This window comes from Anolis sagrei, chromosome 2 (genome assembly GCF_037176765.1).
Source record: "Anolis sagrei isolate rAnoSag1 chromosome 2, rAnoSag1.mat, whole genome shotgun sequence".
Classification (NCBI taxonomy): Eukaryota; Metazoa; Chordata; class Lepidosauria; order Squamata; family Dactyloidae; genus Anolis; species Anolis sagrei.
In genome coordinates, this window is record NC_090022.1 from 164,162,273 (window position 1) to 164,179,037 (window position 16,765).

Here is a 16,765-nt window from a genome sequence, read left to right on the forward strand (position 1 = left end):
ATGGGGTGGAGGAGATGCTCGAGGCTTGACCACTGTAACGCCCTCTACATTGGCCTTCCTTTGTTAGTGATCCGGAAACTGAAGCTGGTGCAAAATGCGGCAGCTCGTCTTCTCACCGGGGTGCCGGTGAGGTGTCGTATCACCCCAACTCTACAACAGCTGCACTGGCTACCGATTGAGTACCGGATTACTTTCAAGGTGCTGGTACTAACCTTTAAGGCCTTATATGGTCTGGGGCCAGCATACCTGAGGGCCCGCTTATCCCCCTACCAACCCCAGAGATTACTTCGGTCCGAAGACCAAAATTTGCTTGAAGTCCCCAACATCTGGACTTATCATCTGTCCTCTACTGGTCCTCTACACCATTCTATTGTACTTACCTTGTGTTTTTAATGTAAACTTGCAAAATAAAAACTAAAAAACATTTTTTTAAAAAGAATTTCTTAGGATATTGCCATAGCAGCTAAAGTGGAATCATAGTGCTGTAACGGTGTAGTGTAAAAGGGTCCTAGTATTTATTTATTTCAAATATTTGTACCCCGCCCTTCTCAACCCCCGAGAGGGGGGGACTCAGGGCAGCTTCCAGCCGGCAACGATTCGATGCCTCCATGTGCACATAACAAAATACATATACATTAATAATTGCATACAGTTCAAAACATTAAGTCAATTCAATTAAAACATACTTGTGGCCTTATCTGGCTGAATTCTGGGGTCGGAGACTCCACCAAGCTTGTCCATAGTCCATTTCCATAGCAATTGTCATCATTGTCATTATCCTTGTCAGCATCATTACCCGAAGGCCTGGTCCCACATCCACGTTTTCTACTTCCTTCTAAAAGAGAGGAGGGATGAAGATGACCTATATTTCTAAATATAGGTCTATATAGCTCTATCTATATAAATAAAAATTTAATGTTCGTTTGTGGGATTAACAGAACTCAAAAACCACTGGACGAATAATAATAATTTCATCTCCTTTCTTGTAGTTTGAAGCCATTGTTTCGCGTCCTAGTCTCCAAGGAAGCAGAAAACAAGCTTGCTCCCTCTTCCCTGTGGCTTCCTCTCACATATTTATACATAGCTATCATGTCTCCTCTCAGCCTTCTCTTCTTCAGGCTAAACATGCCCAGCTCCTTAAGCCACTCTTCATAGGGCTTGTTCTCCAGACCCTTGATCATTTTAGTCGCCACTGGGGAGAAAGGACGGGATAGAAATAAAGTCTCATTCATTAAATCATACACTGAACAATGAATGCAGTTTGACACTGTTTCAACTGCTGTGACTCAATGCTGTAGAATCCAGGGATTTGTAGTTTTGCGAGACGCCAGCACTCTTTGGCAGTGAAGGTTGAAGACACATAACTCCCATAACATTGAGCCACAGCAGTTAAAGTGGCGTTAAGCTGCAGTAATTCTACAGTGTAAATGCACACTGAACCCTTCATTCCCTTGTCAAAGCAAAGTCTTGGCTGGTGAGGTTTCCCACCTATAACTCACCTCTCTTTGTTCCCTTTTAAGCTCCCTATCAAGCGTTCCATCTCTTTAAATTTTAATCAGAGGCAAATGTCAGCCCATACACACTTCAGGAGTCCCACCCACTGCCTGCTATCAGCATGGAAGGTGACATATGTCAGAGACCTGCAGAGCAAGCACTGGTTTCCATCGTAACCGCAGGCCAGGGGAGCCGGTGTCCAGGGGAACCAGGAGTGCTTGGGCCTCCCATGCAAGGAGGATGAGGATGAGCTGTCATTTCCACAGTTCATTTCTGAACCTGGCCTTATCCCTTCATCTGTATCTCCCCGATCCCTTTGCTGAGCTGTTATGACTGTAACACCCTTTATTATGTGAGCTATGTTCTCCATTCTGGGATTGCTCCAAAATTGTATAAATGAAGATAGATGTGGAATATGGTCTTTCAATGTTCCCAGTGTATCCCTGAGCTCATAAATAGGTTTAGAAAGGCATATGTATGAAGCTGGCTCAATATAGTTATTTATTTATTCATTTATTTACAGAATGTATATTCCGCCCTTCTCACCCCGCTGGGAACTCAGGGCAGATTACAATGTACATCAGTGTTTCTCAACCTGGGGGTCGGGACCCCTGAGGGGGTCGGGACCCCTGAGGGGGTCGCGAAGGGGTGTCAGAGGGGTCGCCAAAGACCATCAGAAAACACTGTATTTTCTGATGGTCATGGGGATTCCATGTGGGAAGTTTGAGCCAATTCTATCGTTGGTGGAGTTCAGAATGTTCTTTGATTGTAATGAACTATAAATCCGAGCAACTACAACTCCCAAAAGTTAAGGTCTATTTTCCCCAGGCTCCACCAGCATTCACATTTGCACATATTCAGCATTTCTGCCAAGTTTGGTCCAGATCCACCATTGCGTGAGTCCACAGTGCTCTCTGGATATAGGTGAACTACAACTCCCAAACTCAAGGTCAAGACCCACCAAACCCTTCCAGTGTTTTCCATTGGTCATAGGAATACTGTGTGGCAAATTAGGTTCAAATCCATCGCTGGTGGAGTTCAGAATGCTCTTTGATTATAGGTGAACTATAAATCCCAGCAACTACAACTCCCAAATTCCAAAATCAATCCTCCCCCAACCCCACTACCATTTACATGTGGGTGCATTGGGTATTTGTGTCCAGTTTGGTCCAGTGAATGAAAATACATCTTGCATATCTAATATTTATATTATGATTTATGACAATAGTAAAATGACTGTTATGAAGTAGCAACAAAAACAATGTTATGGTTGGGGGTCACCACAACATGAAGGACTCTATTAAGGGGTCTCGGCATTAGGAAGGTTGAGAACCACTGATGTACATATACATGGCAAACATTCAGTGCCATAGCCACACAACATATATAGACAGACACAGAAGCAATTTAAATTCCAGCTTTTCTTGAGGGTATTCTGGCCACCAGGGGAGCTGTCCCTTCACCATCCATTTGTGACACTGTTGATGTGCTTCCTCATTCTTTGCATGCTTGCTGGAGATTTTTATGGCCTCGTAAATTAGTTCAATTTGCCTCCCCGTATAAGCGGTACCTAAATTTCCTACTTGACAGATGCAACTGTCTTTCGGGCTGCAAAGGTCAACAGCAAGCTACACAAAATTGGTTGGAAGCTCACTCCGACCCAGGTTGGCTTTGAACTCATGACCTTTCGGTCAGTAATGATATCAATGCCTTCCCAGAATAGGAAACTCCTAGCATCATGTCCCAATTGCACTTTACTAGAGATTTAAGATTGTCTGCACACCGCACCTATCTCCAAAAACCTATTCATCTCACCTGTCATGCTCAGCATTTTAAAATTTTAATCATTACATTTGGCCCGGCCTTAGTTTTAAATGTGTCATGGTGTTATTGTCTAATGTTTATTGCTATTGTTTTAATGGTTATTGCTTGTTTTATGAGTTTATTTATTGTTGTATTAGTCATGCTGTTGTTTTATTGATGTGTTGGGCCTCGGCCTCTTGTAAGCCGCACCGAGTCCTTCGGGAGATGTTAGCGGAGTATAAATAAAGGATTATTATTATTATTATTATTATTATTAATGCAGTTGACTCCCAGCCAGCTGCACCATAGTCCCGGTGCAATATATATTGCACCTGCAAGCCATAGAACAATTTGGCATTTTCATGGTCGTCTTAATCATCACCATCACCATAATCATCTCTGTGGTTTCTATTGCGCCATCAAATATACACAATGCTTCACACTGAAATTGACCTTGCCAAAGCCATACAATTTGTATAACCTGTCAACTTGAAAAGGGAAATATGTCAGTTTCACTTTTCCCGCATTCAGATTTTTTAAAAACTTCATAGTTTCACTTTCTCTCTATTTTGTTTTGTTTATGTGTTTATTTGTTTGGGTTTTTCTAAACTTTCAGGTCTGTTCTGCCCTAGAAATGAAGTTTGCCAATTTGGTGATTTCTTTATAAGCATAGTATCTTGGTTTCGGATGAATCTTTATCATACATTTTATTTATTTATTCATTTGACTTGTATACTGCTACTCCCAATTTGGCTCTGAGCAGTTTACAGAAACAGATTAAAACAATACAATTCGCTTTAAAAATAACCATAACAATAACAATAAGCAGCGAGGACAGGCATAGCCCAGGTTGTTCACCCATCAAAAGATTGCCAGAAAAGAAAAGTTTTACAGGCTTTCCGAAAAGCAAGTAGGTCTCGTATGGTTCGGGTTTCAACCGGCAAGGCATTCCATAAATAAGGGGCCACGATCGAGAAGGCTCTCTGCCTAGTAGATGACAAATGATAGGTCCGGATGTTAGGGACTGCAAGCAAATTTTGGTCTCCAGACCGGAGTAATCTCTGGGGTTGGTAGGGGGATAAGCGGGCCCTCAGGTACGCCGGCCCCAGAATTCACAAGATTTTCCATTTCAGATATGAATTTGTAGTTTTTGGGTTAAAGCTTTAAATACTTTTAAAAACTTTTTATTTTCTAAAAAGGAACTAAAATAAAATTCTCATCTACCTCTTTTGGTCAGAAAGAGAAGCAGGACTCCATTTGGGTTAGCATGGTTTTCACTGAGAAGTGAAGTCTTGGAACCAGACTTAGCTATAATGAGAGAAAGAAGATGTAGAGCTAGAGTCTAACTCTTTACTGTGATTTGGAGCCCCAGTGGTGCAGTGGGTTAAACCCCTGTGCTGACAGGACTGAAGACCGACAGATCGCAGGTTCGAATCTGGGGAGAGCGTGGATGAGCTCCCTCTATCAGCTCCAGCTCCTCATGCGGGGACATGAGAAAACCTCCCACAAGGATGATGAAACATCAAAACATCCTGGTGTCCCCTGGGCAACGTCCTTGCAGACGGCCAATTCTCTCACACTGGAAGCGACTTGCAGTTTCTCAAGTCGCTCCTGACACGACAAAAAAAAATGAACTGTGATTTGGCAGAGCAGTTACACATCTTTACAGTATATTACTCCAGGATGACTTTGAATGAAATGCTGTCTCTCTCTTTCTTTCTAAGGACACAGCTGGGCAAGAGCGGTATCGGACTATAACAACGGCCTACTACAGGGGAGCAATGGGCTTCTTACTCATGTATGATATTTCCAATCAGGAGTCCTTCAGTGCTGTACAGGACTGGTAAGAGATGCCATATAAAACCCTTAAAATTATGGGATTATGAATTTTCATTTGCCATGGAGGTCATTTCCAAATAGTGCATCTGTAGAGCAGAATTTGGGATGTACCCGGCCAGAGATTTTGAATGTGTGAGCAATGGGTTTTTCTTCTGTCTTCTGAAACATACTAAAGGATTGTTGTGTTGGGTATGCAGCAAAATACAACTAAATATAACATAACTAAATATATTGGCCTGTCAAAATGCACAAAATACATCATGCAACCTTTCAAAACTTCACTGGCTTCTTCATCAAGTAAAGCTGTTACAAATCATATAAGAAAAAAAAGCTGTGGTTACATTTTTTATAATAATCTTTATTAAATATTTGATTTACGATTAAAATATTTTTTTAAAATAACTATATATATATAAAGAAAGTGAAAAATAGAGAGGAGAGAAGGGGAGAAGAGAAAGGGGAAAGAAAGAAAGAAAGAAAGAAAGAAGATAAAAAAAAACCCACAAAGAAACAGATACGATAGTTGTTTTGACTTCCTGGTATCTTCTAGAGGTTAAATTTCTATTCTTCCTTTCTTCTTCCTCCCCTCTGACTTCTTGTTCTTGTGTTTCTTCTTCCCCTCTCATCTTGGCTTCTTATTTTTTGTTTTATATTTGTCTAATTATTCTTTGCTAAATCAAAATCTTTTTATTTCTTTGTTTGAAGTATTCAGTGACTTTTTTTCCAATTTGTTTCTTTCATGTTTATTCCTTTATTCCTTGACATAAGAAAGCTAAGCCTATCTGTGCTGGTACGGCTGTACCAGGAGCTCCAACTTTATTTGCTTTGTATTAAATGTTTGCTTGTAGTCTAGGGTTTCAGGGATTCTGCAGAAAGGTGGCTTCCTTTGGTTGCAGTCGTAGGGCAAGTCACCTGTCCATCATCGTTAAGTTTTGGTTCCGCCCCTTGTTCAGGGCAATTGGGAAGGGAAGTGAGCCATTTTTAGTTAGTCTCAGTAAGGAAAGCTAATTTAGAGGACGTGTACAAGCTTCTCCTGTACAAAAGCTTCAACCCTTAAGACTTTCCGGGGGAGAACAGTCTTAAGAGCATCCAAAGATTTCCAGGGAAGCAGCCCTAAAGCTTTGAGGAATTTCGGAGGATAAACAGTTTGGAAGAACAAAGAACTCCAGCTGGAGAATCTACGGGCTTTACTGGTAGGTCCACTCAGTGCTCGAGATGCAGTTCGACCCGGTAGCAGAGCCCACATTAGTAAGGCTTAGATTACAGTCAGCCTGGGAAAAGTTAAAAAGGGGATTTTCCTTTAAAGTGAAGAAACAGTTATTAAAGACAATTGCCTGTCCCTTGTGGACAAAATTAAAGAAGCCACCAGTTGCATAAAAGCCTGGAAACATTTGTTTAACTTTATTGAAGACAAGAGAAGTTTCTGTTTGATTGTTCATTAATAAAGGACTTTGTTATACTTCACAAGCCATCTAAAGACCATTTGTGGTGGAAAATCCTTCAGAACTTCTCTTCGGGGGACCCCTGGCTTCCCGCTGGGCTCAAGTTACATGTCCTATTTTAAAGGCAATTCTTTATAGGCCCAGCACGTGACAGAACTCTATCCATATTTTTGATCTCCAATATTTTCATTAACTGTTCATCTTTGTCTGGTGTTTCTTTTTGTTTCCAACTTCTTGCATAGCAAATCCTTGCTGCCGTGCATTTTATCTTCAATATTATTTCTGTTGTCAGTTAAGATGGTCTAGACTGGCAGTGTTTCCCAAACTATGGTCTTCCATATGATTCAGACTTCATCTCCCAGAATTCTTAACTATTGGCAAATTGGCTATGGCTTTTAGGAGCTAGAGGCCCAAAATTTGGGAATTATAGTACATTTGACTCTGGCTTTGCACCCCATAAAGGAATAAGACTATTATAGAAATACCTTGTTGGGAATGACGAGACCAAGAAATGCATTCTTCTTGCATCCTTTTCTCTCTCCTTTAGGGCAACTCAGATCAAGACTTACTCCTGGGACAATGCTCAAGTGATCCTAGTTGGAAACAAGTGTGACCTGGAGGATGACCGAGTTGTACCCACCGAAGATGGGAAGAGGCTGGCTGATGAGCTAGGTTTGTCCTGTCTCCACCTATTGATACACATTTCCAGTCATCCCCCAACAATACACACATTCCAAAACAACAATACCCATACCTTCCTCTTTTTATTTTCTCAATTCTTTTTCTTTCTCAGGTTTTGAGTTCTTTGAGGCCAGTGCTAAGGACAACATCAACGTCAAGCAGGTCTTTGAGCGCTTGGTGGATATCATCTGCGAGAAGATGAACGAGAGCCTGGATCCTAGCCCTGGCACAACCAGCAACAACCAAAAGAATACGGCACTGAATGAGACCCCAGCAGCACAGTCCAACAGCTGTTCTTGCTAGATGGGACATTGCCCACCTCCTTGGACCCTGCAGCTCACTCCCCATTATCCCACCTAAATAGGGAGGAAAGCTCAGCAGTTGCCCATCTCTTCATCCAAATGCTAGTTGGCCGATTTGTCCAGTATGCCTCTGGCTATGCCTGTTTGGCCCCTGACAGCATGTGCCAGTTGCCTGGTGCCCCCTTTCTTCCCCACGTAGCATGATAGACCTTTTCTAGCCGATGAGCATGATTTCTTTGACACACTTGCACTCACACTGTGCTTTTGCAGTCCGGGTGATTTAAAACCAGCTCTGGGCCATCAAACGCCTTTCTCTCAACCTTGCAGGGCTCCTGCAACCATGTGCAGTGCCAACTGTTTGGCTTTTTTACTGGATAGCCCAGTGACTGGAAAGCTGGTACTTGGTTTTGCCAGCTATTGCCTTCTGTGAGTTTCTCTCCTGTTTAAAGATAATAAATCCCAGTGGCAGTTTGATGATGAGTATTCTCATTTTCTACCTCTCTGAGAACTGGGTGGTTGTGAGGAAAATGCAACTGGACAGGCAGAGAGTAGGCTTGGGCGGTTTTGTTCGTTAATTTCGTAACTCGTTATTAATTCGTATTTAAATTAGCTTACGATCCAATATTGAGCCATGCAGGAATAGTGTGAGGAGTAAATTAGATTCGAAACAATTTTTTCAATTTATTTCGTAATTATTTCGTAATTATTTCGTTATTATTTTGAAATTATTTCGTAATTATTTTCGCATGTCTGGTGCAAGTTTTATAGTTATTGTTTGTTTTATCACACCAACAGTCAACAACAGAGGGAGAGGGAAGCTTCAGAAGTTCCCCTGTCCCATTTGGAGGTTTTTTTTTAGCATATTGCACAATCGCATCCGCCATTAACGAATCGATTCGTAATTATACGAAATTTCGTAATTTTCGAAATTTTTAAAAGGAAAATTTCGGAATTCTTTAAAAAACGAAACGCGATGGACCCCTAAAAACGAAATGAGTTTAGAAACAAATTTTTCCGTTGTTACCCAAGCCTAGCAGAGAGGCCTAGTCTCTTTAGAGTGGGATATAATGGGATGGATGCTGCTCTCTCAGAAAACACTGTCTTCATCTTTCATAGCTGTATTTATAAGGGGTTAGGCTGGCAAACGAGATAGCAAGGCACTCTATTGTCGAAGGCTTTCATGGCTGGAATCACTGGGTTGTTGTAGGTTTTTCCGGGCTATATGGCCATGTTCTAGAGGCCTCTAGAACATGACCATATAGCCTGGAAAAACCTACAACAACCTAGCAAGGCACTGTTTCCTCTCCATGGCATGATGTGAGAGGTTACTCCTTAACAACCTGACCCATCTGATTTCCTTTTCCAGACATTACCACTATGACTTGAGATCTCAACCAGTAATATAATGAAGCCAGAGTTGGCTCAAGGACATGTTTATTATCAGTGACAACAGCATCATCTTCATCTCCCTTCAGACTTTCTGATTCCCTCTTAGTTTAGCTGTAATCCTCAAAGTAGTTGGGAATGATGGATTTTTCCCATAACAATATATTGCTGTGAGCCATCCCCATCATAATATGAAGTGCATTTGGATAACTTAGTCTTGAGTAGGCAGTGAACACCCAGGAATTTGCTCCTGAAATTAGTTTGTTCTTAGTTTGTTCTTAGTTGTTTTTTTACTTGTTTGGAGGGTCATAGGCGGCAATGGGGAATCTCTAGGTTCTTGTGGGTTTTTTCGGGCTATAGGGCCATGTTCTAGAGGCATTTCTCCTGACGTTTCACCTGCATCTATGGCAAGCATCCTCAGAGGTAGTGAGGTCTGTTGGAATTAGGACAATGGGTTTATATATCTGTGGAATGACTGGGGTGGGGCAAAGAGCTCTTCTCTGCTGGAGCTAGGTGTGAATGTTTCAACTGATCGCCTTCATTAGCATTTGAAGGCCTGGCTGAGCCTGGAAAAACCTTTTGTTGAGAGGTGTTAAGATGTGCCTGGTTGTTTCCTCTCCGCTGTTTTGCTGTTGTAATTTTGGAGTTTTTTAATACTGGTAGCCAGATTTTGTTCATTTTCAATGGGGAATCTCTTGATGAGAACTGGGCTTTGAAAATTCACAATTACACTACTTACTCCAGCCTATAGCAGTTGTGTTGACGTGATGCATGTAAAGTTGATTGATGTATGTAAAGTTGATTGATAATTTCAGAGCAGCATGATTGTAGGGTTTGGTCTTGTCTTCAATTGGCCACCCAAGGATTATGAAGGTTTAAGCCAGGGGTCCTCAAACTATGGCCCGGGGGCCGGATGTGGTCCTCCAAGGTCATTTACTCGGCCCTCGCTTAGGGTCAACCTAAGTCTGAAATGACTTGGAAGCACACAACAACAACAACAACAATCCTATCTCATCAACCAAAAGCTGTCCCACAATTCCCATTGAAATACTCATAAGTTTGTATTTGTTAAAATTGTTCTTCATTTTAATTATTGTATTGTTTTTAAGTGTTTTTTTGCACTACAAATAAGATATGTGCAGTGTGCATAGAAATTCATTCATGTTTTCTTTTCAAATTATAATCCGGCCCTCCAACAGTTGACGGACTGTGACCTGGCCCTCTGTTTACAAAGTTTGAGGACCCCTGGTTTAGGCAATAAGACATGGGATCTTGAAACACATGACTTCTCTTGGGACCTCTTCTCTAAATGTCTTAATGGAAGTGTTACGTCTATTTTGTTGCCCATTCACAAAACATTTGTCCCTAAAATTTGTCATGGAGGTTTAATATAATAAACTTGTTTTCTGTTATCGTTCATTAGGCAAAGACTTCATTGTCAACATCAACATTTCATAGAATCATAGAGTTGGAAGAGACCTCATGGGCCATCCAGTCCAACCCCCTGCCAAGAAGCAGGAAAATTGCATTCAAATCACCCCTGACAGATCGTCGTCATCATCATATTTAATAACTTATTAATCACCCTCCATCCGAGAATGCTCTAGGCGATTTACAGCTAAATTGTAAAAGATATAATAAATACAGACAGAATTTAAAAATTAACAGAGATCGAATGCTCTAGTAAAAAGCCAGGTCTTAAGTGCGAGAGTAAAAGGCCCTAAGTCACGCATGGCTCTCATATAGGACGGCAAGGAATTCCATAAGGCAGGGGCAAAAATAGAAAAAGCCCTGCGTCTGATACTTTCCAAGTGCACTTCTCTAGGACCATCTAGCCTCTATTTAAAAGCTTCCAAAGGAGGAGTCTCCACCACACTCCAGGGCAGAGAGTTCCACTGCTAAACGGCTCTCACAATCAGGAAGTTATTCCTAATGTTCAGATGGAATCTCCTTTCCTGTAGTTTGAAGCCATTGTTCCGCGTCCTAGTTTCCAGGGCAGCTATACACAAACTTGCTCCCTCCCCGCCCCCCATAACTTCCTCTCACATATTTATATATAGCCATCATGTCTCCTCTCAGCCTTCTCTTCTGCAGGCTAAACATGCTCAGCTCCTTAAGCCGCTCCTCATAGGGCTTGTTCTCTAGACCCTTGATCATTTTAGTCACCATCCTCTGGACACATTCCAACTTGTCAATATCTCTCTTCAATTGTGGTGCCCAGAATTGGACACCATATTCCAGGTGTGGTCTGACCAAGGCAAAATAGAAGGGTAGCATGACTTCCCTGGATCTAGACATTAGACTCCTATTGATGCAGGCCAAAATCCCATTGGCTTTTTTTGCTACCGCATCACACTGTTGGCTCATGCTTTGACTTGATGTCAACGAGGACTCCAAGATCTTTTTCACCCGTACTGCTTTCGAGCCAGGCATTGTCCCCCATTCTGTATCTTTGCATTTCATTTTTTTCTGCCTAAGTGGAGTATCTTGCATTTGTCACTGTTGAACTTCGTTTTGTTAGTTTTGGCCTATCTCTCCAATCTGTTAAGATCATTTTGGATTCTGCTCCTGTCCGTTGGAATATTGGCTATCCCTCCCAATTTCGATGAATAGACAGAATTCATGAAAGCAGAGCCTTTACATATTTTACTCACAGGCCTTCAGTTCTAAAGAATCAAGAAGTAATTGTATTAAATCTGTCCTCACCCCAGATGCTTCTCTTATGACAAGGTATAGAATGTTATCAGAAAAGTGTTGGAGCACCCAAAGCTCCTTGATGTGAGTCTTGTCACAAAATCTATATGAGGTGATTGGAAAGGAGATCTGAGGAAATCACTTTGCCAAAACAGGACGGCTCAAGCTGCTGTAAGTCCAGTAAACACAAGGTCAGCCACAAACACATATAAGCGTTCTGTATTCCTTACTTACTTCTTGGGAGGAGAGCAATGTCCAGTCTCGATAAAATAGTAAAGAGTAGAGACATCAGACTGGCAACAAAGATCCGCCTAGTCAAAGCCATGGTATTCCCTGTAGTAACCTACGGATGTGAGAGCTGGACCTTAGGGAAGGCTGAGCGAAGGAAGATCGATGCTTTTGAGCTGTGGTGTTGGAGGAAAGTGCTGAGAGTGCCTTGGACTGCGAGAAGATCCAACCAGTCCATCCTCCAGGAAATAAAGCCCGAATGCTCATTGGAGGGAAGGATACTAGAGACAAAGTTGAAGTACTTTGGCCACATCATGAGGAGACAGCAAGGCCTAGAGAAGACAGTTATGCTGGGGAAAGTGGAAGGCAAAAGGAAGAGGGGCCGACCAAGGGCAAGATGGATGGATGGCATCCTTGAAGTGACTGGACTGACCTTGAAGGAGCTGGGGGTGGTGACGGCCGACAGGGAGCTCTGGCGTGGGCTGGTCCATGAGGTCACAAAGAGTTGGAGGCGACTGAACGAATGAACAACAACAACAATTCCTTACTTGATTTAAAGGAAATCTTTCTCAAGGAAAATAAACTAATTTATTTCATGTGCAGTCGATCCTCTGTATCCACAGGCTTTGCATCCATTGGTTCAACCAACTATCACTCAAAAATAATCAAGAATAAAGAATCCCCAAAAGCAAACCTTGATTTCGACATGCGCTGAGCACTATAGTGATGTGTAGGCATACCCTGCTGTATCGTTGCACCATTTCAGATATCATCTGGCTCTCTCTGGCAGTAGTTTGAGTTGATCACCATTTTATATGAGGGATGTTCTTTTACTACACGATTGTATATAATGGGACTTGAGCATCTGTGGATTTTGGTATCCATGTGGTCCTAGAGCCAAACCTTAGCTGATACCATGAGCCCACTGTATTGATTTTGTATTTAACTTCAACTTTGCTGAATGTATGTAAATGCATTTCTGGCAGTTTGGGATCATTCTGAAAATCTGTCCTATGGGATTGTAAGAAGTTGTAGAAGTCATTTGTGGAGTGGAAAGATTCTAAAATAAAGTACATTTTCAAATAATGGTGCATTGACTGGAAAGAATAAAAAATGAGGTATCTGAAGAGTTTATAATATAGCAGAGGTTGCTAGCACATTAGGGGTTTTAAAGGAGCAACCAATATGTCTAATGTATTGTCGAAGGCTTTCGTGGCCGGAATCACTGGGTTGTTGTAGGTTTTTCCGGGCTATATGGCCATGTTCTGGAGGCAATTTTTCTCCTTGTTGTAGGTTTTTCTGGGCTATATGGCCATGTTCTGGAGAAAATTTTTCTCTAGGAGAAAAATTGCCTCCAGAACATGGCCATATAGCCCGGAAAAACCTACAACAACCCAACCAATTTGTCTGCTTCCCTATACCTTGCGAGAAACAGAATTAAGAGGTGGAGGGTTCTCAGCATTCAATACAATTCTCTATTATGAAGCAGTGCCCATGTTGGACAAGATTCATTTGTATTGTTCACTCCTAAGGAAATTCGATTTCCAGTGCATTGTAGTTAGATGTCATCTATATAAATAAAAATGTAATGTTAGTTTGTGGGATTAACATAACTCAAAAACCACTGGATGAATTGACACCACATTTGGACAGCATACACCTAACAACCCAATGCATGTCCTTCACTCATTTTTTTTATTTTGTCATTTGGGAGTTGTAGTTGCTGGGATTTATAGTTCACCTACAATCAAAGAGCATTCTGAACTCCACCAATTATGGAATTGAACCAAACATAATCAAATGTAATCAAAGCCCACCTAACAAAGAGCCATCCAGTCATTGAACCAAACATGGCATACAGGACTCCCATGACCTACAGAAAACACTAGAAGGGTTTGGTAGGCATTGACCTTGAGTTTGGGAGTTGTAATTCACCTACATCCAGAGAGCACTGTGGACTCAAACAATGATGGATCTGGGACCAAACTTAGCACAAATTTTCTATATGCCCAAATATGAACACAGATGGAGTTTGGGGGAAATAGACCTTGACATTTGGGAGTTGTAGTTACTGGGATTTATAGTTCACTTACAAACAAAGAGCATTCTGAACCCCACAAATGACAGAATTGGGGCAAATTTCCCACATAGAACCCCCATGACCAACAGAAAATACTTAAGGCCATCCAGTCCAACTCTCTTCACCAGGGCAAGAAAATGTAATCAAAGCCCTCCTGAAAAGAGCCATCCAGTCATAAATATAGATAGATAAGATATGATTCACACACATACACAGATATACCTGGGAGTCTGGACCGTGCTCTTACCTACAAGAAGCACTGCCTGAACATCAAGCAAAAAGTGGGTGCTAGAAACAATATCATACGAAAGATGACTGGCACAACCTGGGGATCACTACCAGACACAGTGAAGACATCTGCCCTTGCGCTATGCTACTCTGCTGCTGAGTACGCATGCCCAGTGTGGAACACATCTCACCACACCAAAACAGTAGATGTGGCTCTTAATGAGACATGCCGCATTATCACGGGGTGTCTGCGCCCTACACCACTGGAGAAATTACACTGCTTAGCTGGTATTGCACCACCACCTGTCCTGGAGACTACAACACAATAGAGAAATGGCTTCAAACTACAAGGAGATTCCACCTGAACATTAGGAAGAACTTCCTGACTGTGAGAGCTGTTCAGCAGTGGAACTCTCTGCCCCAGAGTGTGGTGGAGGCTCCTTCTTTGGAAGCTTAAACAGAGGCTGGATGGCCATCTGTCGGGGTGCTTTGAATGCAATCTTCCTGCTTCTTGGCAGGGGGTTGGACTGGATGGCCCATGAGGTCTCTTCCAACTCTATGATTTTATGACTCTATGCCAAAAAGAACGGAAAGAGATCTTATAAAATGCCTTGAAGTTTCCATTATGAATGGTAGGGATGGGCAAATTTTGAGTTTCTAGGGGCCAATATTTTATCCACTGTGGCCTACTATGAGCTTGCTGCTAAAATTTTCACAATTTGCAAACCAACCAATCAAGGAAGTAATCAGAAGTCCAATTCTTTTTTTTTTCAGATTGGCAGTGGAAAGGAGCAAAGGAGTCCTGTATCTTGCTTATTACAAAACTAGCCATACCCTGCCACAACTTGCTGTGGCCCCAGGGGCGGCTCATCCATTACGCAAAGTAAGCGGTTGCAGAACACTTTTTTTTGCCAGGGGCACAGAGGCGCCTCTGTAAATGCCCCTCAACCGCCACTTGAGGAGCGCCCCCTCAGCTCACAACAGCCCTAGCAGTCCGGGGGGAGCCTCGGCTTTCTTGCCTCACTGCTGGGCGATCCTTTTCCCAAGGGGGCCGGGCCCTTGAGCCTCGCCTAGCCCCTCTTGTTCCTGCTCCACCCAGCCACAGGGTCGCAAGCAGAGCCGGCGCTCAATCGTTCTCCTCGTTCAATCCCTTCCCCATGACCGGCACCCTTTCCCGATCCCCCGGCGCTCCACCCGCCTCCTCTCCTCTCCCCAATCCGCGGGTGGGCCAAGGGGCGAAGCCGCCGCGCCTGGCCCGCTTTGGGTCCGGAGGCGTGTCTGAAGACCCCAGTGTGCGCACCAAAAGTCGCCTCTTCTCCTGACTTTCTCTTCAGCCATTGGGACCCAGAGAGAGAGAGAGAGAGCCCCTCCGGCTGGAGGTATCTCCCACCTCCGCTCCCTCCTTTGTTTTTGTGCCTACCTTCAGGAAAGGTGGGCATCTCCATCTCTCTCTCTCTCTCTCTCTCTTGGTCCCAATGGCTGAGGAGAAAGTCAGGAGAAGAGGTGACTTTTGGTGCACACGCTGGGGTCTTCAGGCATGCCTCTGGACCCAAAGCGGGCCAGGCAAGGGAGCAAGTGCGGCAAGTGTCGTTACTGGGATGTATAGTTCACCTACAATCAAAGAGCATTCTGAACTCCACCAATGATGGAATTGGACCAAATATGGCACACAGAACTCCCACAACGAACAGAAAATATATATCAATGATTGGTTGGGGTGGGAGGCTTACCGTTGAAAATTACCCAGGGCCGCCTCTGTGTGGCCCTGTGTGTATATGTGTTTTGTGTGCGTATATATGTGTGGTTTTACGCATACATTGTAATGTAGGTTTTTTTTTGGCTTTTAAAGTCCCTTCCGCTGAGTTTTTCAGTGTTTTTATGAGTGATGGTCACTCGTTGGCCTGATAGGTGTATCGTGTCCAAGTTTGGTGTCAATTTGCCCAGTTGTTTTTGAGTTATGCTAATCCCACAAACGAACATTACATTTTTATTTATATAAATCACTTCCACAGGAGGCTTCCCCGAATAGAAAAAGTGCTTTTGTATGTTTTCAAAAAAAGAGAGAGAAAGTCTGTGGTCTCCCCCCCCCCTTTTTTTTTTATGCCCCGCTCCATCCCAAACAAATGAACAAAATAATTTCTGGGAACCTCAGTAGTCCCATGCAGTCCATTGAGCCACCCTTTCTTTATCCCTAACATCTGACAAGTTGCAGATGAAGCTCAGAACAAAAGGAAACTTATTGTCGAAGGCTTTCATGGCCGGAATCACTGGGTTGTTGTAGGTTTTTCCGGGCTACATGGCCATGTTCTAGAGGCATTTTCTCCTGACGTTTTGCCTGCATCTATGGCAAGCATCCTCAGAGGTAGTGAGGTCTGTTGGAACTAGGAAAATTGGGTTTATATATCTGTGGAATGACCAGGGTGGGACAAAGAACTCTTGTCTGTTGGAGCTAGGTGTGAATGTTTCAACTGACCACCTTGATTGGCATTTGATGGCCTGGCAGTGCCTGGGGCAATCTTTTGTTGAGAGGTGATTAGATGTTCCCCCTGAGGATGCTTGCCATAGATGCAGGCGAAACGTCAGGAGAG

The 16,765-nt window shown here is 42.8% G+C and overlaps 1 protein-coding gene across 1 annotated transcript in view; it reads left to right on the forward strand.

The window, feature by feature from the left end:
• The window catches only part of RAB3D (RAB3D, member RAS oncogene family), a 57,123-nt gene extending 46,757 nt beyond the window's left edge, over positions 1-10,366 (forward strand). The window contains exons 3-5 of the mRNA XM_060763549.2: positions 5,022-5,140; positions 7,126-7,250; positions 7,372-10,366. Of these exons, the coding sequence (XP_060619532.1) occupies positions 5,022-5,140; positions 7,126-7,250; positions 7,372-7,562 (435 nt within the window). The 3' untranslated portion in view covers positions 7,563-10,366. The remainder of the gene's footprint in view (positions 1-5,021; positions 5,141-7,125; positions 7,251-7,371) is intronic.
• Positions 10,367-16,765: the final 6,399 nt, after the last annotated feature.